This window comes from Lycium barbarum, chromosome 5, assembly GCF_019175385.1.
Source record: "Lycium barbarum isolate Lr01 chromosome 5, ASM1917538v2, whole genome shotgun sequence".
In the NCBI taxonomy this organism is placed as follows: Eukaryota; Viridiplantae; Streptophyta; class Magnoliopsida; order Solanales; family Solanaceae; genus Lycium; species Lycium barbarum.
The window spans coordinates 2,600,736-2,623,917 of NC_083341.1; the positions used below are offsets into that span (position 1 = coordinate 2,600,736).

The 23,182-nt window shown below is 34.5% G+C and overlaps 4 protein-coding genes across 4 annotated transcripts; all 4 read left to right on the forward strand.

The window, feature by feature from the left end:
• The first annotated feature begins 1,346 nt into the window (after window positions 1-1,346).
• LOC132642187 (uncharacterized) lies at window positions 1,347-2,435 on the forward strand. The gene is made up of 3 exons (XM_060359447.1): window positions 1,347-1,584; window positions 1,698-1,744; window positions 2,175-2,435. Exons 1-3 carry the CDS (start codon window positions 1,395-1,397, stop codon window positions 2,307-2,309), a joined length of 372 nt encoding a protein of 123 aa, XP_060215430.1. The 5' UTR covers window positions 1,347-1,394; the 3' UTR covers window positions 2,310-2,435.
• Window positions 2,436-3,453: 1,018 nt separating this feature from the next.
• LOC132642188 (uncharacterized) lies at window positions 3,454-7,205 on the forward strand. The gene is made up of 4 exons (XM_060359448.1): window positions 3,454-4,247; window positions 5,242-5,498; window positions 6,028-6,473; window positions 6,736-7,205. The coding sequence occupies exons 1-4, from the start codon at window positions 4,135-4,137 to the stop codon at window positions 7,000-7,002; spliced, it is 1,083 nt and encodes a 360-aa protein (XP_060215431.1). The 5' UTR covers window positions 3,454-4,134; the 3' UTR covers window positions 7,003-7,205.
• Window positions 7,206-11,925: 4,720 nt separating this feature from the next.
• On the forward strand, window positions 11,926-16,080 carry LOC132640118 (vacuolar protein sorting-associated protein 60.1-like). Its single transcript, XM_060356559.1, has 7 exons — window positions 11,926-12,117; window positions 13,473-13,624; window positions 13,805-13,898; window positions 14,620-14,691; window positions 15,169-15,280; window positions 15,361-15,515; window positions 15,813-16,080. The coding sequence occupies exons 1-7, from the start codon at window positions 12,049-12,051 to the stop codon at window positions 15,864-15,866; spliced, it is 708 nt and encodes a 235-aa protein (XP_060212542.1). The 5' UTR covers window positions 11,926-12,048; the 3' UTR covers window positions 15,867-16,080.
• A 1,435-nt stretch (window positions 16,081-17,515) lies between these two features.
• On the forward strand, window positions 17,516-22,346 carry LOC132640119 (dnaJ protein homolog). The gene is made up of 7 exons (XM_060356560.1): window positions 17,516-17,673; window positions 18,641-18,820; window positions 20,098-20,269; window positions 20,361-20,502; window positions 21,024-21,300; window positions 21,418-21,616; window positions 21,866-22,346. The coding sequence occupies exons 2-7, from the start codon at window positions 18,671-18,673 to the stop codon at window positions 22,186-22,188; spliced, it is 1,263 nt and encodes a 420-aa protein (XP_060212543.1). The 5' UTR covers window positions 17,516-17,673; window positions 18,641-18,670; the 3' UTR covers window positions 22,189-22,346.
• Window positions 22,347-23,182: the final 836 nt, after the last annotated feature.

Sequence of the window (23,182 nt, forward strand, 5' to 3'; positions counted from 1 at the left end):
TTAGGATCGGAAACCCAGGTAATGCGGAATTTAGCCAAACAACGTTATGATGACAATAGTAAGTTGATAATAACAGCAAGTAAATAAAATAAATGAGGCACAAATTTAACGTGGTTCGGTCAGTGTGACCTACGTCCACAAGCGGAGAGTACAATAGAGAGTACAAAATTAGAGTAAATACTCTAATTACCCCAAAAGTATCCCAAAAGAATAACCTCACAAGATCACTTCAAAAGAAGGGTTCACATAAGTGTTTCTCAACACCTCTCTCAATATAATACTCTTACAAAATAGACTCAAAGGTATAGAAAAGAAAAGGCAGAAGAGGACTCTTCTTAATTTGTGAAGATGTTGGTGTTTTCAAATGAGAGCCGAAGGCTCTTTATATAGGAATGGCTGCCACCATTTGGACCAATCAAATTGCTTGGACTTACAACTGTGAATTTGCAATTTGCCACCGGCCAAAACAAGTTATAAGTCTTGCAAAGTTATAACTGGTCACATGACCAACACTTGCCAAACCAAGTTGTATGTTTACATGTTTCCTTCTTTTTCTTTTCTATTATGGCAAACAAAATGAGTCCATTTTAACACTTCTTGTGATAGGAATGCATTTATTTTTTTAATCCAACAAATGAAAATTGTCTCAATCATCTTTTGACTTCGTTAGTTCTTTCTATACACCAATTTTACCCTTATAAGCAAGTGGAGTTCTAAGAGGCTTTTTCTGTTACAAATGTACTTTTAAGTAAATACCATGTTGAACAGACAATTGTCAAACTTGATAGATGCTTGTAGATCAAAAGTTTTTCATGTCCTGTAAGTATGATTGTCTATAAAATATAGCTTTTGCCTTTTGAATTATTATGCTGTAACATTCTTTCTTTGACCCCCTTTGGAAGTAATGTAGCAAAAATGTGTAACCATCAAAATATACAAGATTTACATCTTAGGGTGTGGCAAAATGACCAATGAAGTGGATGAAAATGATGTGAGGCTAGAGCTCAAATAGCAATAGAACCAACAACAGACTAGGTAATTTATACGCAAGTGATTTCTTCCTATCTCCTAAGTTTTAATGGGCAGAGTTACCCAATATCTGTTTGTTGGTGGGAGGTCATATGTCCTCAATGGGATAGTTGAGATCCGCACAAGCTTATCGGGATACCACCATCATTAAAGAAAAATTCTGCAAGACTAAGAAAATATGCTAATTAAATTTTACGTGGCTATGTAAAATTCCTAAAACAAACTCCTGGTTGCCATATTCCAAGATTAATGGTCCCCCAAAGGGTCCACACAATGTAGATATTTTACAAGAGTTGTTCACACATACAAAAGAGATGAGATTTTATTAACTTCTATACCAACAGGCAAATTAACTCGTCTTCTCCATGTCCATGGCCCTAACTGCTGGAAATTGTACTTATTCTCTTACAAGATTTTATGTGAAAGCAGTTGATACCAAAGAAATTAGAGTGACAACAAAAAAAGAGGCATGGCAAGGAAGAAGAGAGTTTCTATTTTCAACAGTACTTATTGCAGCTGTTCAAGTCAATGATTCTCAAACTGAGCTTCTTAAGAGTACTGTGCTTTGGCTTGGATTTCACATTCTTCCGTCACGATTTCATTATTTTCTTCAGTCACAATTTTTATAACAAAAATTGAAGACAATTTTTGTGTTATGCTTCTTATAGGATATCTCAAGAAGACAGAAGAGAACAAGGCCAAGAATGATAAGGAGGTAAAATTATGAGTTTAACTTTTATACACTGACAGTATGAAAGACATTTTATATTATCATGTAACCGAAAAGATAATTACTATCCATAAAAAGTAGAATTAGTAACCTAGTAATAAGATATTTACTCTCCAATGAACTAGTCTGTACATATTGCAATATTTGGTTGAATAAAAAAAATTTAGTTTGACATATGTGGCAGTTCCTTGCTATAACTGGTTATAGTATTAGTGTATCATATATAGATCTGTTGACATATTGATAGAGGAATTTCACTACTAAAAAAGCTTCCTTCGCAAAAGCTTCCAATGAGCCAATTTCTGATGGCCTCCCTCGGAAATTCGCGCGTTCTTAGTAGTGATATTTCCACTCCCATGCCTCTGTTTTGTTCTAACTTTTTTTTTTTTTTTTTACCTTTTCTTCTTTTATTTAGAGATTGGATGGTTACTACAAGCGCAACTACAGGGACTATTTTGGCTTTGTAGAAGGCAGTTTGAAGCAAAAGAAAGAGGAAGAACTCACTGAATCAGAGCAAGGCATTCTTAATTGGCTTGAAAAAAACAAATGACTTTGTCAACTCATATTTACCAAATTGGTTGTGACGACAAATAAACCGATTGATAGAAATTTTTTGATGTAGTTATTGTTTGAATTTGGTTATATATATTGGAAAATGTTGAGCTTTATTTGCCTACCCCCTACCCTTCTCATCCTTCACATTTCCACTATGCTGGTTAGAGAGCTATGTTCCTCGAACTCGTTTATGGGTGTACATATCAGATACGGCTGCGCAGAAGTATCTGATACGAGTACTTCAACTTTGTCCTTTTTGCCAAATTTTGGTGTACTTTGAGGAATTTGCACGAAATTTCTACACCCTCATCACCTGTTGAACATGAGCATGTTAAGATTATGGGCGGAGCTAGGTGGGCGCAAGGGGTTCATCCGAACCTCCTTCGATGAAAAATTATATTGTATATATAAAAGTTGAAATTTGTCAAATGGGTTCTGAAGACATACACACCAAATGGAAGAAATTTTTTGTTGTAGTTATTGTCTAAACTACTTGCAGTCTCATTTGTGTAAACTTCACTGTCAATTGGGGTTTCTGCCTACCTTTTCTCATCCTTCAAATTTCCACTATTCTGGTGAGAGAGACTATGTTGCTCGGACTAGTTTATTGGTATATATCCAATACAATGCAAGTACTCGTTTAGTGTATTTTGAAAATTTTGCATGAAATTTCGACACTCGTTAAACACGAGTATGTCAAAATAATAAAGGATCAAAGGAGACATCATAATAAAAATACAGTTCCTATATGATGTTTTAAAAATAAAAATAGAAAATTAATCGAACTGCATCAACATCGAACATAAACCGAGATGAGTACTGAGACAGTTTTGAAAAATTTAATTTTAGTTATACACAATAGAGTAACTGAATTTTAGTTATACACAATAGAGTAACTGAGGAAAACATAGTTAAGTGAGAAATATGTGTACATAAGACGCATATCTCGCGTTTATTGAGTTCGTTTGTGTTTTCCTCTCTTTTTTTTACCCCTCCCCAGTAGTTGTATAGGGTGTTTACCATCTGAGCAACCCCTCTTGTCATTGAGTTAGTGTAAACCTAGAGTATGGATGAAGTTTACTAGATTTTACCATGATTTGTGTCTCAGCAAGGTGGTTGGCAAGAACTATTCTTTTATTTATTTATTTATTTGATGTCCAATATCGTTTTGGAGTTCGACTAATCTGTTTTATGTTGAAAAACTCTACTTTTGGGATAAAATGTTGTTCTATTAGAAGTAATTCTATTCTTAAGACTCGAAAACGAGACCTCTCGTTAGGATAAGAATTATCCTTAAAACACATTGGAAATGATGACTAACATATAAACTTATGTGTGGTATGGAACTGTTTCCTAGAAATAAGCAAGACCTGCCATGCAAAAGAACTCAAAAGCAACCCCCTTTCTCTACTCTTCACCATTCACATTTGCTTTTACCTTTATTATAATTATACCAGCTAGTTATTCATCTTCTTCCACTCCTCCACCCCCCTAAAACAAAGCAGCGGTATATCGGCCATAGCCTCGCCGGTGACCAACTTTTCCTTAAAAAAAAAAAAGTATCCACCAAAAAATTTCAACATTCGTTTACGTTTCCTGGCTCATTTTCTGGAGAAGAAAACAAGCCAGGAAATCGGGTTCGTCAAATTCCTTTTTCCCTTGTAAAAATCACAATTTTTTTTTAATATTTTCTTGTGTTTGTATATATTTAGAGGACATTTTGAACAGGTTTCTCTGTATAAGATTGTATTGGGTATTTGGGAATTGTACTGCTTGATATTCTTGATTTTAAGTTTTATGCTGCATTGTCGAATTGAGCCATGACGGATACTGGTGGAGAGAAGAAAAGAGTAGTGGTGATTGGAGGTGGAGTTGCTGGCTCTCTTATTGCAAAGAGTCTTCAAGACGAGGCCAATGTTTCCCTCATTGACATGTGAGTCTCTCGTCTTTTATGCCTATGATTTTTATTTTATTTTAAATAATGGTGGTGTCCAGGTCAGCTTGTACGTTACCTGCTACCTCTCCTCGGCAGAGACAGATTCAACATATGAAGTGTATGAGTTCCTACAACGAGCTCAAGTTAATATAAAATATAAAATAGATTCATAATCAATTATTATTTATAAATATTTTGCGAATTTGTTAATATATATGTATATAGGGTCAGGGCTAAAGCTACTAGGTTCCTGTGAACCCGTAAATTCTACTATAGGTCACCTCTGCTTACTAGCATAGGTATCGGGTAAGTCTGTCCATCAGGACTTGGACAGATAGCAAGAGAACCTTAGACCTTATGGTTCCTTACTTACCTTGTTTGTTTGTTTTTTTCACATTCTATTGTTTCGCCTCACCATTACATTGGGGGATAGGGAAGAGGTAGTGGGAATTGAACTTACACCTACTGTGTGGGAGGCTACTATCGGTACAACTAGACTATAAGCCTGGGTCATTCTATCATTAGTTAAATGGCCGATTAGAGCTAATTTTAGATTGAGGCGTAGTTAATATTTGATTGTATGTTTTATTGGTAGAAATACCCCCACATTGGCTGAGAGAATGGGTTCTTGTTTCCTAATATATTTATGGGCAATTGTCACCTCATGGGCAAAATTTTGGATTGCGTTAAGCCCAATGCCCCATTTTTTTAATGTTGTATTAGATGCAGACCCATCCATATTCTTGATTTACCGTATCTTGGCTCTTATATTATGTTGTTCACGCTCTAAATATCCTCATGCGCATGTCCATAAGAATAGACAATCGCCTCATGAGCTAGCTTTAGGGGTTGAACTAGGTCCAAGGTCGGATAGCTTATTATGTAATCAACTATAACAATGGAAGCAATTATTGGTCCTTTCTTCAAGATATTACATGGATTTACTGCTTGTGGTGTGTTTTAATTAGCTGAATGCAAAAAATGTGAACAGGAAGGAGTTTTTTGAGATTCCTTGGGCTGCCTTAAGGTCAATGTGTGATCCTTCATTTGCAAAACGAGCCGTCTTTAGTCACTCTGAATACCTTCCCCATGCAAAAGTCCTTACATCTGCTGCTGTTGACATCACGGATACAGAGGTAGTAACTGCAAAAGGCGACAGAGTCGCGTATGATTTTGCTGTTATTGCTACTGGTCACTCTGACAATAGTGCTTACACGAAAGATGAGAAGTTCACTCAATACCAAACAGGTAACATCATGGATCCATCGATATACTTATAGATTGCATGATGATTTTTTTACTCTTTAAAAACCTTCGCTAGTGATGGAACGGAATGAGTCTGAATAAAGTGAAATGATTATGGGGGATTTATATAGTCAACCTCAAATAGTTTGTGGTTGGGTTTTAGTTGTTGTATACCTTCCGGGCGACTTTACTAGTGGAATTATGCACTTCCTCCGGTTGAGGTATTCTTACTTCTCATATTAAATGTTAATGTTATTAGAGTTTAGCCTACTTGCATTCTGCTTTTCATTCTTTAAAACTAGCTTGGAAAGCAGTTACTCCCTCCGTCCCAACTTTCCCTATTAGTCAGACCAAAAAAGAATGGTATATTTCTATATGTAGTCAATATCCACCTATGTTGACTAAATTTCAACTAGTCAATATTCACCTATATGGGGCAGAACCTTGTAAAAAAAATAAAAATAAAAATCTATTCCTTTTGTAAATGTAAATAAATGTTAGCTTCATTTCTACTCATTTTCTTGGTTTACAGATCATGAAAAGATTAAATCTGCCAGCTCCATATTAATAATCGGGGGAGGACAAACAGGTGTGGAACTTGCTGCTGAAATTGTTGTGGATTATCCCGATAAGAAGTTGACGATTGTGCATCGAGGATCAATGTTGTTGGAATTTATTGGACAAAGCGCCAGCAATAAGGTAGTGAATTGGCTAAAATCACATAAGGTTGAAATCATTCTGGGACAATCTGTCGATGTAAATTCTGCAAAAGAAGGTGTTTACAAAACATCTGGTGGACAAACTATAGATGCTGAATGCCATTTTATTTGCATCGGGAAGCCAATTGGTTCAGGGTGGTTAAAAGAAACCATCTTGAATGGTAGTTTGGACATTCATGGAAGGTTGATGGTTGATGCTAATTTGAAGGTCAAGGGTCGCAATAATGTCTTTGGTATCGGAGATATTACTGATATCCCTGTAAGTCTTCATGACTTTCTCAGTATCCTTTTGGTTTTGAAAACTCATATTCGTGATTATGATATTATTCTAACCAATCGATTATGGTAAGGAAATTGAAACATCTGCATCCAAAAGTGTGGCCTAGTGCAAATACCAACTTGAGTATCCTTGAGAAGCAACTATAAGAAACATGATATAAATGCGAATGATTTGTATTTGTTATATCATGTATATACGTTTTGTCACAAGACGTTCTTACTTATTACCAGTGAAAATGCAGGAACTTAAACTAGGATATTTGGCTCAAAGACACGCATTGGTAGCTGCCAAGAACATAAGACTGTTAATAAAGAACGCGAACGACAACAACTTGAATGTATATAAACCTGCTTTACCGTTGTCATTAATTGCTCTAGGCAGAAGAGAGGCAGTAGCACAGTTTTATTGTTTATCGTGTATTGGACGCCTTCCAGGGATGATAAAATCAGGAGATTTATTCGTGGGGAGGACTCGGAGGCAACTTGGTCTACTTGCTGAACTTCAATAAACTTGTGATTATCAAGTTTAACATGTATTCTTTAGCTAGTTCTTCTGTATACATAGTTGTTAATAATATTTCATATTCAGTTAGATGGACCTTCTTCTCATCTTTAATTTTCTTCTTTCCGTTTCTTGTACATGATTGTTGTGTTTGTTGTGGCTTAAACTGTGTAAAAAAGTACTACTTGAGGAAATGTTTTGTATCGAGTTACTCAGTTTTAATTTACGTGTCTTACTTTGTTTTTAGTTTGTTTAAAGAAAAACGTCACTTTCTCTATTTTGTAATTCTTTTGTTCCAATGGATTACCTCACATGGCATGTTTAGACCACAAGATTCAACGGATTATGATTTCTTTGACTGATTTTTTTGAATGTGAAAGTTTGAGAGCTAAATTAAAGATGATTTTGGTTGTAAAATAGTTAGTAAAATATCGTATATAAAACGTATAGTTTATATATTGAAGATTCAGTTTGGTTTTGGGAGATAATTCCAAGAGTAGGGTAACCTAACAAAATTTAAAGATATTTTGGAGCGTGAAGTGCACCGGAATTTACCACAAATTTCTAAAAACTAGCAAAACCTTCCTACTCGACTAATTTATCCGAATTTGCCATCCTTTTTATTTTCTCCCTCTATACAAATCACATTCGTTAACTTTAATCATTATTATTTTATTTAATATATAAAAACTACATTTGTTAGATTTAATGCTTATTATTTTTTCAAACTAATCAACTCCCAAGTTTAGAATATTGTGTAATGGGTTGGGTAGCATCCAACATTTTGGTTGCTAATACAAACAGAGTATTTTCATAAAAGTTAAAAAAAAAAATGGGGTAAATTTAAAAAAAAGAAAAATAAATGCAATGATCCAAAACTAAAAGTGAAAAATGTGATGAGCAAAAAAGCAAAAACTGTTATAAAATACAAACTATGAAGTAAATACACAGAAGAAATATGTAGAGAGAATATGTAGAGAGATATCAGATTATATTACTTCTGCCCTTTCAACATTGCATCTGTGCATCCTATTTATAGAAGCAACAGGACATGAGATATTTTGAGATATTTTGGGATATTTTGAGATATTTCTAACTTAATGGATATCAACATAAACAGCAAGTATAATGAACCTTGATTTTGTTTTCTTAATAAAAACACATGGACAAATGGCATCATTTATATATCCTTCATTTATCAAGTACTCACTTAGGCGATTATACCACATACGCCCTGATTGTTTTAAACCATATAATGATCTGTGTAATCTGATTGAATACATTTCCCGAGACTTTAAACCAAATGCTTCAGGCATTTTATATCCTTCAGGAATTTTCATATAAATTTCATCAAGTAAGCCACATAGGCCGTGACAGCATCCATCAGTATAAATAATGTGACATCTTCTGTTGTTTGGACTGCTGGCCCAATAAACATTACGTTTACCAAGATGCATCATTTTACTTGGTAATTATTCTACGTCAACATGCTTTAAAAGACGTAGAAATCAAATCCTCACGACCTTATACAATATTGCGCGCTATATTGTATATTGTCGACAAGATATCATGTTGTATCGGTTCGCAATTCGACATAACTTACTGAGATTCATTATTTTCAGGTACCTGAACCTCCCATAAGGTTTATGAAGTGTTATGTCGTAGCTCTTCAAGAGCACATTGCCTCCTTATTATGATCATTCGCTCCTCCCTTTTTCAAGGATTATTATATTTGGAACCGATTGGTCTACCATGCTCCATGCACGCTATAGACTTTGTCCTTCGGGGACATTAAGAGCATTTTGCAGATGAAATATGAAATAGTTGGGTCAGCAAATGCTTCCAGCATTTGATTTGAATTATCTGAGGATCATACTGATGATAATTCACAACATATTTCTTAGCTGCTTATTATCTCCCCCTAATTTTAGTGACATATGTCCCCATTTTCTTTGGGAAAATCCATCTGTGTGCATCATGATATATCCATTAATCATGTACCGCACATCAAATGCTAAAAGATGGAAATATCTAGTTCCTGACCCTGAACCAAATATGAGGGGAGAATTTATCAAAATTTAATGATCTGAAGCATACAAGTGCTGTTGTATGCAATATATCATATCTCAGACCAACATCTGAAACTCTGTTCTCATAAGCAATTGTTTAGCTGTATTATGGAGGCATCCAATGCCAAACCAACTTAGATATAAACCAGCATTATCAAGATGATTGTCTTGATTACATATTCTGAAAATTGTGCTTCCAACTCAATTATTTTGAGCAAGCAACTTTGTAAATGTCAAACTGCCAGTTGACAATAAACATACATGTGAATGTCTTAAATAGATGCATCTATTTAAGACATCACATTGCAGGTGAAGGGGCCCACATTCACCTTTTATATTTTTCAGAATTTTGGGGATTCAGTCCCAACATTAGCTGGTGTAATCAACTTGTCATGAGAACAAGCAACACAAACAAATTCTTGAAGAATCTTCTAGTTCTTCAATATGTTTTTAATACTCAATTAGCACATCAGATTTAAATCAGGACGATCAAAATGGTCTTGTCAACTGATAAAATTATCTGTACCCGTAAACTTCAAGTTTACTATGACGAGTGCTATTTCTTTTAATAAACTTCTGGTTTACTATTGCATGAAATTTTATGTCAAAACTTCTGGTTTATTGTGACATGCGATCTCATCATGCTCGGGTAACGCTTTACACACGTGACCCTACCCGTAATAAGTTGGAGATATTCAATCTTCCAATCATCTGTAGTCTCAATATGATGACCATTTTTCTCGCTAGTAAACTTCAGGTTTACTATAATTTATTTTCCGATCGAAATAATTATGATCTCTGATAAATGGTGCTATCACATATAGCCTCTTCGAGAGACTTCAATTTATCTATCATAATCAGATATTATTTGGACACTGCTAGTGTCATGATACTTGTAAATAAATAATTAGCTCTTCTGGAGCCTTTGATCATTAATTTCTATTACCAAATATTTCTTAAATACTTTTGGTACCATGAAAGCAAATTTCGACACTACTGGTGTCACGAAATAAACATTGAATTCTAAACTTCAATATTTCAAACATCTCCTTCAGGGAGATTCATCATTAACATCTGAGCATTTTGTATCAAAGAGGCAACCACATAGTTATTAATTCCTTCAGGGGAAAATACATTAATTGTTATTTCCTTCGAGGAAATCAATAACAACTAACCATAATGTATTAATGTGGTTATAGCAGAACCATTCCACTCTGCTCCCTTTTCCTTAGAATGATACTTTAATATGTTTCGACGTACGACAGGTACGTATAGCAATGTCTGAATTTCATACCACAAAAATATAACATCTACATTCCTTGTATTTTATCCCTCCAGGAGATAAGTTGTGGTATTTGTTCATTCACTTCGGGGAATGAAACCTGATTATTTAAATGTGCTTGAAATACGACGCTCATCAATAGCTCGTTATTTTGCTCAAACACAAGAAGACATTGCTTCAGAATATTTCTCAAATATTTTGGTAATTATTTCTGCTTCAGGAGTAAAGTTTCAGAATTTTACTGCTTCGGGAGTAAAGTTTCAAGTTTTACCACTTCGGGAGTAAAGTTTAAAGGTTGACTAATTCAGGAGTAAATTTCTGAATTCTACTACTTCGGGAGTAGCTTTCAAAGTTGTACTATTTCAGGAGTAGAATTAAAAGCCTTACTACTTCAGGAGTAAAATACATAGGCTTACTACTTCTTGAGTAGAATTCAAAGTTTGCTACTCGTGGAGCAAAATTATGAGTTTAGTACTTCGAGAGAAAAGCATATAATATTCAGAATATTTCTTCTCAATTATTCTAGCTCTTCTGGAGATGAATCATGATATTTTCACAATCAAATGCACGTTTATATTTATAGGTGTTACGACATACTATCACATTCATTTCAGAGAATGGATCTGTACTTGCAACATTTATCAAAAGTTTTAATTCTTCAGGAATAAAACATAATTATCTGAACGTGCCTTAAGCATATCAAATCGTGATAGCTTACAGTCTCTTTTAAGATATTGCTACTTCAGGAGCAAATCGAGGCATACATATAATGTGGAGAATTTTTCTCTAACACATCTTCAACCATAAACACAATAAGCCCGTAAAATATTACCACTTCTGGTGTTCACGGATATAAACTCATTTAATCAATTCATATTTGCGAACTAACCTTGCAGTAGAATATTGGCATAAGGCCTTCAGCAACTTCGAGGCTTTCAAAGTATTTGCTCAGTTGGTTAGAGCATCGTGCTGATAACGTGTTATAAAATACAAACTATGAAGTAAATACACAGAAGAAATATGTAGAGAGAATATGTAGAGAGATATCAGATTATATTACTTCTGCCCTTTCAACATTGCATCTGTGCATCCTATTTATAGAAGCAACAGGACATGAGATATTTTGAGATATTTTGGGATATTTTGAGATATTTCTAACTTAATGGATATCCACTAATTTGGGATATTTATAACAAAAACAAGATTTTAGGTATTTTTTTTAAATAAAGTGAAAAAAGGAATCAATCTCATAGCAAAATGGTCCTAACATTTAAATTGGGACAGAGCGAGTAGCAATGTTTTTATGTAGGGACCATAAAAAGTTGTTACACTATACTCTTCAAAAAAATTATTTTAATTTGATTTGATATGAAATTTAAAAAATAAAAAAATATTTTAAAAATATATGGTTCAAAATAAATTTTATATATTTAAGTGTTTATAAATCATCTCATAAAGTTAAATTATTTTTAAATATATAAAATTATAAATTTTTTTGAGGTAAATTAATAAAAAAAATAGGACAATCTTTATGGACGGAGGGAGTAATTAACTTTTTTGTAGACAAAACACAACGGATCATTTGTCAGATAAGTAGCAAATTAAACTCACAAAGTAGTACTTAACAATTGAGCAACTTCAATTGAATCAGAAACCCTAAAAATTTTGTGACCAACGAAGAAGAAGAGGAAAATTGCTCAAAATGAAGAGGGTTTTTGGGATTAAGAAAGAAACACAACCTGCTCCATCTGTTCAAGATGCTTCCGATAGGGTAATTTTTTACTTCAATAAACCAAATCTGTAGTTTTTATACTGCTAATTTATGTAAACATACTAGGATTCTTTTCATTTTGTTACATTGTTTTGCGTGGCTGTTTGGAAGTAAATTTTAGATTTTTTTTTTTCGCACTGCAATTTCTCTTCGTTTTTGGTGTAGTTTAAATACTGCTAAATTATGCAAATGCACTGCAATTTCTCTTCGTTTTTTTGGTTTTTTGTTTCATTTGTTTTTATTGTGTTGAATATAAATACAGATCTGTAGTTTGGATACTGCTAAATTATGCAAATGCACTGCAATTTCTCTTCGTTTTTTTTTCCCCCAACAAACCAAATTTGTAGTTTAAATACTGCTAATTTATGCAAACAAACTGCAATTTGCCTCTTTTTTTTTTTTTTTTTTTTTTGTTGTGTTTTGTTTCATTGGTTTTGTGTAATTGTTTCGAACAGGCAAACTTGACATAATACATAAATAGGCCCTCAAACTTGACTTTAGCGGGCAAGTATGCCCTCTTACTTTGGGTGTGCACAAGCAAGCACCTCAACTTGTATAAAGTTGAACACTAAACATGAATGTTGCTGATGTGGCACTGACGTGGTACCTCCAAAATTTATGTGTCACATCAGCATTTATGTTTACTTGTTCAATTTTATACAAGTTGAGGTGCCTATTTGTGCGCACCCAAATTTGGAGGGCATACTTGCTAGCTAAGGCCAAGTTTGAGGGTCTGTTTATGTATTATGCTGGTAAACTTTTAATGTTTTCTGTTAAATATGCACAAGCACTGCAATTTCTCTTCGGTTTTGGTTTTTTGTTTCGTTGTTTTTTCTGGTTGTTTTGAACTGCTAAACTATGCACTAGCACTGCAATTTCTCTTCGTTTTTATCATTTGTTTTTTTTTGGATCTTTCGAACTGGTAGAGTTTCTATTTTCCTGTAGTTTCCTATGAATTGAACTCCTTTTGTCCTCTAAAAGAATGGTGAGTTTGGAGGATGTTTAATAGTTAATACTACCAGTTTAGTACACCAGATCCCATCAGAATTGTGAAGTTAAATTTGATTGATTGATAGTAGTAGTAAGATGGGTGTCATACACCAATAAAGTTTGTGGTAAGTATTCCTCCATACTTAACCAGAGGTCTCGGGTTCAAGCCCGGGAAATGGAGTCAACTTTGGTAGGAAGCACATATATGTATGTATCTATTTCAAAGAAAAATTGCTAGATTCTACATATAATATTAGTCCAAAACAAATTGAGGCTAATCCTTATACCCTTTAGATATGCAAACAAAAAGATGGTTGTTTGCATGAATAATCTCTGATCCTTTTAATTGCTTTATAATTATCCAGATCAATAAAAGAGGTGAGTCAGTGGAAGAGAAAATCAATAAGCTTGATGTTGAACTTACAAGGTACAAGGAGCAGCTGAAGAAGACTCGACCTGGTCCAGCTCAGGAAGCTGTAAAGGCTCGAGCAATGAGGGTTTTGAAGCAAAAGAGAATGTGAGTTATATCATCTATGTTATTTTCACTTTCTTGTTTGAGGTAGAAATTTCATTTTCACACATTACTTGGGTATATTTCTCTATCTTCTTTTGCTTGTTTTATAATCTTAGCTTCTTAGATCAAGTATTGACATATAGTTCTCACAAATGCCTAAGCTATTCGTTGTATAATCGACAGGTATGAGAATCAGCGGGACATGCTCTACAATCAGACATTCAACTTAGATCAAGTCTCTTTTGCTTCTGAGGGAATCAAAGATGCTCAGCAAACAGTATGTTAAATGTTAAATGGAATTCGTGCTCTTTCATGAGTTACCTTTTTCACAATAACAAAATGTTGTCTTATTTGTGTGAAACCATTCATCAACTGCTTGAATGGGTAATTCTTGTCTGCAACACCGCTGGAGCAGAACTTGACCACTGTCGGTTTTGACATTCCACGGCCACAAGTCCATAAACTTTTCGCGCTTGAAGCTCATTTAAGACGTTCTTTTTAAGAATATATCAGGAAGCATTATTTTATTTTAACAGTGCATGATCCTTGAAATAAAATGTCTTTACTCTGAACTTTTGACTGAATTCTATTTTTGGAAGGAGAAAAATAGATCTTAAACTATTTACTGGTAATCAATCAGCACTGTTTTTAATATTGAGCTTAGGAGTATCTGTGCTTAACAGACTTTTTTTTGGCTATATCAAATTCATGGTGAAGCGTGTCTTTTTCTTGGTAGCGCCCGATTGGGCACAGCTCAAGGCTTGTCAAGCGAAGCTTATTCTGTAACCTGATGGGAACCTGCTGCCTACCTCCCTAGAGGTAGGAGGACAACCCAATTGTCATGAGGAAGGGATTTCTTTTTGTGTGTCCCAAAGTTTCTTATTCTCTGATTGGTTCCATTTTAGTTTAAATGTCTGTGTTTGAAGGCACAATTGAGCAATTCGGTTCATTTGTTTAGAGTGGAATTTGCCATTATTAACTTGGTTGTGTTCTTTCAGATGGCAGCTATGAAATCAGCAAACAAAGAATTAAAAGGAATGATGAAAACTGTGAACATTCAGGATGTAGATGTATGTATTCTTTTACGGTTTTATGTTTTCATTTAAGGGTGTGTATGGTAATGGAGGAAATTTTCTCATGTTTGGTTGGTTAAAATTTTTGGGAAAAGTTCTCTAGGAATCCTTAAAAATGAGGAAAGGGACTTCCCTAATGAAAGTAACAAGTTTCCACATTGATTGGCTCCTCTCCACTCTCCAACATACCCCAGCCCATCCCTAGCCTCCATAGCCCCCATCTGCACTACAACCAAACCCCCTACACCCCACTTCATCCCCTATAGTGTTTGTCTAGATTATATACAAATGCTTTTGGGATAATAGTTTCTACTTACTTACCAAACACAAGAACATAAGTAAGAAATCACTTATTTTTCAGAAAAACATTTTCCTTCATACCAAACACACCCTAAGTATCATCTTTTCCTTCGCCAGTTATATCTATGGTAATAAAGTTTATTCATATTGTGATACTCTTATTCTTATATATAGAACCTGCAAGATGAAATGACAGACCTGATGGATGTAAGCAATGAAATTCAAGAGACTCTTGGTAGAAGCTACGGTGTGCCTGATGACGTTGATGAAGAAGAGCTCATGGGTGGTAAGATTTGTTAGTGTTTGTACATTTGAATATCCTAGCGAAACATGTTTGATGTGCATTAATCTTACTTCCATTATCAGAGCTTGATGCTCTGGAAGCGGACATGGAGTTTGAAGGTGAAGGTGTCCCTTCATACCTACAACCTGATAAAGAACCAGATCTTGATTCAGAGCTTAACCTGCCATCAGCACCAATGGGGCATGCACCAATGCCAGGTGGTCGAAATAACACACAGGTATATGGGTCCACCCTTCTACCTTTCTTCACTTAAATACCAGGCGTAGTTTGCATGGTGTAAGGCTCAAACCTATGACAGAAGTCACAAAGTCCCTCAACCTTTGTCACTCAATCATTACATCATATATCTTAAGCATTATACGCTGAATCTTTTAAAATAGAAGAGGGGTTATTATCTACTTCCGCAACTATGACATCTCAGTCTGCAAAGTCTTTATTTGGTGGTTTCGTAATACTATCTTGTTCGTCTTTCTTCATCCAACGTTGACACCTTTTATTGACTTGTGATGCACAGGCTGAAGATGGACTAGGATTACCTGCTGTCCCTCGCGCATCACTTCGTGGTTAGGAAAGTTTTGGGGTGTGAACATTTTGTGCAGAGTTTTGGTTTCTTAAACCTTGTTTCTAATTACTTCTTCCAGAGAAGGTTGATTTGTAATAATGATGAATAGATTTTTTTTAATTAATGATTGTATGCTCATTATAGAATCCTATAATTCTGTATCAATGAGGAAAAGAAATATAATGCCAAAAGCTGCTAAAAAAACTCTCTTTATGGTTAACTCTTGCAAGTTGCTGAGTAATTGTTGCAGACTTGCAGCTATAAATACAGCCATTTTCGTGACTGCAATAAATTTTATCTCCTCATTTTCAAACTGGTAGGTATTAAACCTCACAAAAATCAGTTGACATATTTACATACATTTCCTCTGTCCCTTTTGGGACAACTTTCCATCCATTTTTAACGTCGCTTAAAGCATTGGTAGATTTTAAAAATATAACTAATATCTTCCTGATTTTCTAAAGCAATACTTTTCTGAACCAAATTTTATTCTGCTGAAATGACATTTAAAATGGATGAAAGGCAATAGAATTTAGTCAAGCACAATTTTTTTTTTTTTTTTTTTAAAGAGGATACACTTAGATTGAAAATATTCAAGGTATCAAAGTAAGAATAAATAAAAATAGTGTGCAATACATTTAAGATAATGTTGAAGTGATAATACCTTTTTTGTTAACTAGAGGTTTTAGATTGATGTCGAGGAATCCTCTTTGATTGGGAATATTTACTTTCTAAAATGAGATTTTTTGGCCTGAATTCAGATTAGTTAGCCCGAAATAAAATACAAACACTACAATAAAAAATTAAGACATAACTTACAAGTTTGGCAGAACTCAATAATTTTTGTTCATGCTATTTGCAAACATAGGAAAAGAGTCCCATACTCCTCTTCTATTAAAAAAGGCTTAATATTGTCATTTGTTATATCACTGGTGCATGTATATGTTAACTTTATGCTAGCCTCTATATATGTTGTTAATGTTCCAAAAGTAGCATATAAGTCGTATTTATTTGCACTTAATGAAGGTCATAATCTGAATGATTCAGGTCTTAATATTAACAAGAGACAGTTCATATGGATAATTTTTACCACATGCTCCACCCTAGTCCCACCACCCACCCCTAACAGTACCCCCTACTCACCACCACCCCAATCCCACCCACCCATTACCGCCGCCCAACCCTCACCCTACCCTTCACCACCCACCTACTTAACCCCAACCACCCCTCACCACCATTCACCCCCATACCCACCACACCACCACCACTCACCCCACCTACCAACCCCCTTCCTCCCCCTCCAACCACCACGCACTTACCCACCATCCCTACAAAACATCTCAATCATTACTAACGAACATTAATGTTTCATCTTTTTATCAAATAATATTTTTATTTTATTAAATTTATATTTATTTTCTAATATTTAATTATTTTTTATTTTAATTCTATATTTATTATATTTAAATAAATACAATCATACACATTTAAATATTAAAAAAATAAACAATATTATGTGAAATAACATCTTAATCATTCAAAAACAAATGAGAGAGGCAATATCAAAGGGGCAAATATGACTTTTTGCCAATTAAAATTAAAAAAAAACAGCGTGCAAAGACCAAGACGAAGACGAAGACCAAAGTAACCTTTATTCTAGAGAGTTCTATTATTCCACCAACAAATCCTGGCCGTTCAATTCTCTACCCACAAATAAAACCACAGATCTCATACACAAAGCAAACCCTCTCTCTTTTCCTCCATACTCAAAAACAACGCCAACAATCTCTTCTTCTCGCCTCGCTTTTCATCTGTACGTATATATCGATCGATCTTCATTTAACTCATTATTACTATTTAATGCTTTTAATATGTTACGATTGTTAATTAAGACGATCTAAGATGTTAAGTAAAGTGTTTGATATGTTGTAATTTTTGTGTTGTTAGTTTTGTAGTTGATTTTGTTGCTTTTTTAGTTAAATTTTTGAGTTATTAAGCGATCGAAGATGCTTTCCGATTGTTAATTTTGTAGGTAATTTGCTGTTTTTTAGTTCAAAAATTGAACTAAATAAGCGATCGAAGATGTTTTCGAAAAAAATGAAGAAAAGTGCTTGATATGTTCATTAAAAAACTGATATTTTATAATTTTATGCTTTTGATATGTTTTAATTCTTACGATTGTTAATTTTCTAGCTGATTTTTTTTTTAGTTCAAGTTTTTGACTAATTAAGACGATCTAAGATGTTAATAACAAGAGTGTTTGATATGTTGTAATTTTCGTATTGTTAAAATTTTAGCTGATTTTGTTGCTTTTTTAGTTCAATTTTTTTTATGATTTTATGATTTTGACATGTTTTTAGCTTTCCGATTGTTAATTTTGTAGCTAATTTGCTGTTTTTAAGTTCAATTTTTTTACTAATTAAGCGATCGAAGATGTTTTTGAAATTTTTTTTGAAGAAAAGTGCTTGATATGTTCATTAAAAAAACTGATATTTTTATAATTTTATGCTTTTGATATGTTTTTAATTATCCGATTGTTAATTTTGTAGCTTAATTTGTTGTTTTTTAGCTCTATTTTTGACTGCTTAAGATGATCTATGATGTTAAGAAGAATGTTTGATATTATGTAATTTTCCTATTGTTAATTTTGTAGCTGATTTGCTGTTGTTTTTTTAGTTTGTTTTTAACTAATTAAGCGATCGATGATGTTAGTGCTTGATATGTTGTAGATTTCCTGTTGTTAATTTTGTAGCTGATTTTGTTGTTTTTTTTTTTTCCAGTTCAATTTTGATTAAATCAGGCGATCGAAGATGTTTGGGAGGGCACCGAAGAAGAGTGACAACACGAAGTACTATGAGATCTTAGGTGTTCCTAAGACTGCTGCACCGGAAGATCTTAAGAAAGCTTACCGTAAAGCTGCTATTAAGAATCATCCTGATAAGGGAGGTGATCCTGAAAAGGTACAGCTGTTTTTTTTTTTTTTTTTAAAAACTGTTTTTAACGGAGCTGATACAGCAGTAATCATGTTAAAATACTGGGTTTGCTTCAGTTTCTCAGTTGCATAATTAATTGCATGGAGCTTAGGGGTTTTATCTGTATAGATTGTCTCATTTTTCTATCATTTTTGTTTGTACAAATGGAGGTGATCCTTAAAAGGTGCTGCTACTTTTGCTGTTATTAATGAAGTGATCCAGCATATAAGCAGTGGGTGCACGGGAACTTAAATATCCCGAACTCAAAATTACAGAAAAACTTGAAATTGTATACATGTGTGTCTCTCTTTGTGTGTGCGCTTTAAGAAGTGTAGCCATTGTGTTTGAATACTAAGGTTACCTCAGCTGATCAAGCATATAAGCAGTGGGTGTACGTACACTAATCAATATAACGCAGAATTACAGAAAAATTGAAATATGTAAACGTGTGTGTGTGTGTTAAGAAGTGCAGCCATCATGTTTAAATACTGGGTTTGCCTCAGCTGATCAAACATATAAGCAGTGGGTGTACGTGCACTAGATCTCTTGAACTCAAATTTACAGAAAAATTTGAAATAGTGTGTGTGTGTGTGCAGCCATCGTGTTTAAGTACATGTTTCTCATTGTGCAATTGCTTTTGTTGTGTATCTTTTAGACAAATGGGTATTTTGCATTTTTTTGTAGCTTACTTCTAGATCCATCATTGTTTTATCTGTAGATTCTTGTTGAGCTTAGGCGAGCGATGCCTGGTTGTAAAATTGAAAGAAGAATTAATTCTGTCGCTGGCCATAAATTAAGGTGACCAGCTAGTTTGGGATATGTTAGCTGGATTGAACCTTAATATTGATTGGGAATGGTTGCTTGATAGTGGCCGTAAATTAAGCTGATCTCTTGGAGGAAATGGTAGATTTTTAGATCTAATTTTGCTGCTTAGCAGAAATAGGTGGCGTTGAATGTGTTGGTGTTAGGGTTCTTTGTTGTGTAGTTGAACCCTCAACTTCCTCAGTTCTGCAGGAATTATGATGTTAAAGACACTTCAATTGTCTTTTATTGGGATTGCACAGATATTATATGATGTTCTGAATATACACCATGAGGTTTTCAATTCGGGGTTAATATTCTAACTGCCCTGAAAATGCATTCTTAATGTCACATTATTTACTGAGGTGGTAGTATTGATTATTTTTGATAGTCGAGTGATAATGATGTCAATTACTGTGTAGTGTAGTCAATGAATTAGCTCCATTTTTTTTGGTTTATTTCAGTTTAAAGAGCTTGCTCAAGCTTATGAGGTTTTGAGTGATCCCGAGAAGCGTGATATATATGATCAGTATGGTGAAGATGCTCTCAAGGAAGGAATGGGCGGTGGAGGTGGTGGACACGACCCATTTGACATTTTCTCGTCTTTCTTTGGTGGCGGTGGCAGTCCATTTGGTGGTATGTTTCTATGCCTGTTTGTTTGAAGTTGAACTTGTTGATTCCTTTTCATGCTGATTTCAGTATCCGATATCCTTTATCTGATATCCAGGTGGTGGAAGCAGCAGAGGAAGAAGACAAAGAAGAGGAGAGGATGTTGTCCACCCTCTCAAAGTTTCTCTGGAGGATCTGTACAATGGAACATCAAAGAAGCTGTCACTGTCTCGCAGTGTATTGTGCTCGAAATGCAAGGGGTGAGTTTAGGATGTTATTAGTTATGTTTCGGTAGGGGTATCAAATGGGCAGGTTGGGCAGGATTTTGGCGGGGCGGAGTTAATAATTTGGGGGTCAAAATGGGTTGAGTTAATAAATGGGTGGGTCATTAGTTACTTGGGCTGTAATAGGTTGGGCTGACATGGGCAAAAAACGGGTCATAACCCAGCCCTCCCAATTATTACTAAATTTGATTTATTTGTTTGTTCTTTTATAATTTTTTAGGTACCTATTTCCTTATTACGTCTGTATATAACATATCAAATAAAAAAATGTCTTTTGAAAATATTTTGACAATGTCTCTATGGATCAACTTGGGTTGGGCTAAAATGGGCAGAAGTAATAAATGAGCGGGTCACTGACCCACCCAAACTTCAGCGGGTTGGACGGTTCATCTTTTCATGGCCTAATTTTACCTTTCGGCATCATTTATCCCATCTTTTTGTCTTTTCCCTTTCTATGAAGTTCTGCTGAGGTGTTGGTACTGCATCTTTATTACCAGGAAAGGGTCTAAATCAGGTGCTTCAATGAAATGTTCTGGCTGTCAAGGGTCTGGGATGAAAGTCACTATCAGACAACTTGGCCCATCCATGATCCAGCAGATGCAGCATCCTTGCAACGAGTGTAAGGGTACTGGTGAGACTATCAATGATAAAGATAGGTGTGGACAATGTAAAGGTGAGAAGGTTGTGCAGGAGAAGAAGGTGTTGGAAGTTCATGTGGAGAAGGGTATGCAGAATGGACAGAAGATAACATTTCCCGGCGAGGCTGATGAAGCAGTAAGACATGCAATTTAGCTTTTATGTCATAATGACCAATTGTATGTTAATTATTATCAACAAAAAAGAGGGGGACCGCTGATTCTTTCCATTGGTTTATGTTCACTTTTTTGGCAGCCTGATACAGTCACTGGGGACATAGTTTTTGTCTTGCAACAGAAGGAACATCCCAAGTTTAAGCGAAAGGGAGATGATATCTTTGTAGAGCACACCTTGAGCTTGACCGAGGCCCTATGTGGTTTCCAGTTCATCTTGACTCACCTAGACAATAGACAGCTGATCATTAAGTCCCAACCTGGAGAAGTTGTCAAGCCTGGTAAGTCCAAAGTACTTTAGATGCTTTTACATTCTGATATATGCTGAGGACTGTGTGATATATATTGTGGTCTCCCTTGTACACTGTATTTTATTCAAATAGTTTACTGAACACGCACTATGTATAACTATCTTCTGCTGTTCGCTGAGATTGGGTGTGTTCTTTTTTATCTGTGAGGTATCTGTATGCTTTATATGAGAATCTCTGCTCATAGATATCATTAGTGAACTTTGTTTTTGGCCTCTACAGATCAATTTAAGGCCATAAATGATGAAGGAATGCCAATGTACCAAAGGCCATTTATGAGAGGAAAACTATACATTCACTTTACTGTAGAATTCCCTGACACATTATCCCCCGAACAGTGCAAGAACCTTGAAGCGGTGTTACCACCAAAACCTAAAACACAAATGACTGATATGGAATTGGATGAGTGCGAGGAGACTACTTTGCATGATGTTAACATTGAAGAGGAGATGCGGAGGAAGCAGCAACAGGCCCAAGAGGCATATGACGAAGATGATGAAGACATGCATGGTGGTGCTCAAAGAGTTCAATGTGCACAACAGTAATTTGGTAGCGTCTTGGTAACCTGGTAAGTTGCATCAAGGAATTAACAGCACGATTCAACCCTTGATTTCAAGTATTTGTATGACAAGATAATGACATTATTTTGGAATATTGCTTCTGCAGTAAGATATATTATAGTTTATTAGCTTGTGATTTGGAATTTTGGATTTGCTAACTGATACTACTGTTAAGCAAATTTTAATTTAATGGTCAACATGTGCGAAGTTTATTGCAATTTGCTTTGAATGACGTTTCATCGAAGAACTGATGAGAGTCTGGTGTATTTAAAAGTGGAAAGCGCAAAAAAAAAAAAAAAAAACATGAAAGGCTACGGGATTTGAAGCAAATGTTAAGTGTATTTTTGCATTAAAAGAAGCATATATTTTACGAGAAATCAAAAAATATCGGACATCCATGAATTTACTACAAGAAAATTATTTTATTGACTTTTACTTGTTTGCTATTTTAAAATAGATTTTTCACTTTTAATTGTCCGTGCGCATCAAGAGAATTAATTTATTTTTTCTGTTTTATTCTTAATATTAAATACTCATTTATGAGTATTGTGGTAAATTATGTATTTTTTTTTTCTTGTAAAGTCGTACAGTTCATAGTGGATAAAGTAAAAGTAAGTTGAGAGAGTAAACTGCAATTAACTAATTCGAGCATTCAATATACAATGACGACAATATTACTTCAACTCTTCATAGTTGAGTAGTGGATAAGTAAAAGTAAGTTGAGAGAGTAAACTGCAATTAACTAATTCGAGCATTCAATATACAATGACGACAATATTACTTCAACTCTTCATAGTTGAGTGTGTCAATATTAATTCAGCTCTTCATAGTTGAGATCCAAAGAAGCAATTAGGAGTGCACACTATAAAGCGCATAGGTACATATTGGACTCAACAACATATCTGGTATAATATTATCAAGCGGGGTTTGGAACGGATAGAGTACACACAAATTTACTCATATTGTGCAATGTTATGTT

Excerpts from the sequence above, each read along its gene's own strand:
- LOC132642187 (XM_060359447.1), top strand. The coding sequence starts at position 1,395 with ATGTCCATGGCCCTAACTGCTGGAAATTGTACTTATTCTCTTACAAGA. Across the intron at positions 1,585-1,697 it reads TCAAACTGAGCTTCTTAAGA|GATATCTCAAGAAGACAGAA; the intron begins GTACTGTGCTTT and ends TGCTTCTTATAG. Across the intron at positions 1,745-2,174 it reads AGGCCAAGAATGATAAGGAG|AGATTGGATGGTTACTACAA; the intron begins GTAAAATTATGA and ends TCTTTTATTTAG.
- LOC132642188 (XM_060359448.1), top strand. The coding sequence starts at position 4,135 with ATGACGGATACTGGTGGAGAGAAGAAAAGAGTAGTGGTGATTGGAGGT. Across the intron at positions 5,499-6,027 it reads GTTCACTCAATACCAAACAG|ATCATGAAAAGATTAAATCT; the intron begins GTAACATCATGG and ends CTTGGTTTACAG. Across the intron at positions 6,474-6,735 it reads GAGATATTACTGATATCCCT|GAACTTAAACTAGGATATTT; the intron begins GTAAGTCTTCAT and ends GTGAAAATGCAG.
- LOC132640118 (XM_060356559.1), top strand. The coding sequence starts at position 12,049 with ATGAAGAGGGTTTTTGGGATTAAGAAAGAAACACAACCTGCTCCATCT. Across the intron at positions 13,625-13,804 it reads GTTTTGAAGCAAAAGAGAAT|GTATGAGAATCAGCGGGACA; the intron begins GTGAGTTATATC and ends TATAATCGACAG. Across the intron at positions 13,899-14,619 it reads TCAAAGATGCTCAGCAAACA|ATGGCAGCTATGAAATCAGC; the intron begins GTATGTTAAATG and ends GTGTTCTTTCAG.
- LOC132640119 (XM_060356560.1), top strand. The coding sequence starts at position 18,671 with ATGTTTGGGAGGGCACCGAAGAAGAGTGACAACACGAAGTACTATGAG. Across the intron at positions 21,301-21,417 it reads CCGGCGAGGCTGATGAAGCA|CCTGATACAGTCACTGGGGA; the intron begins GTAAGACATGCA and ends CTTTTTTGGCAG. Across the intron at positions 21,617-21,865 it reads TGGAGAAGTTGTCAAGCCTG|ATCAATTTAAGGCCATAAAT; the intron begins GTAAGTCCAAAG and ends TGGCCTCTACAG.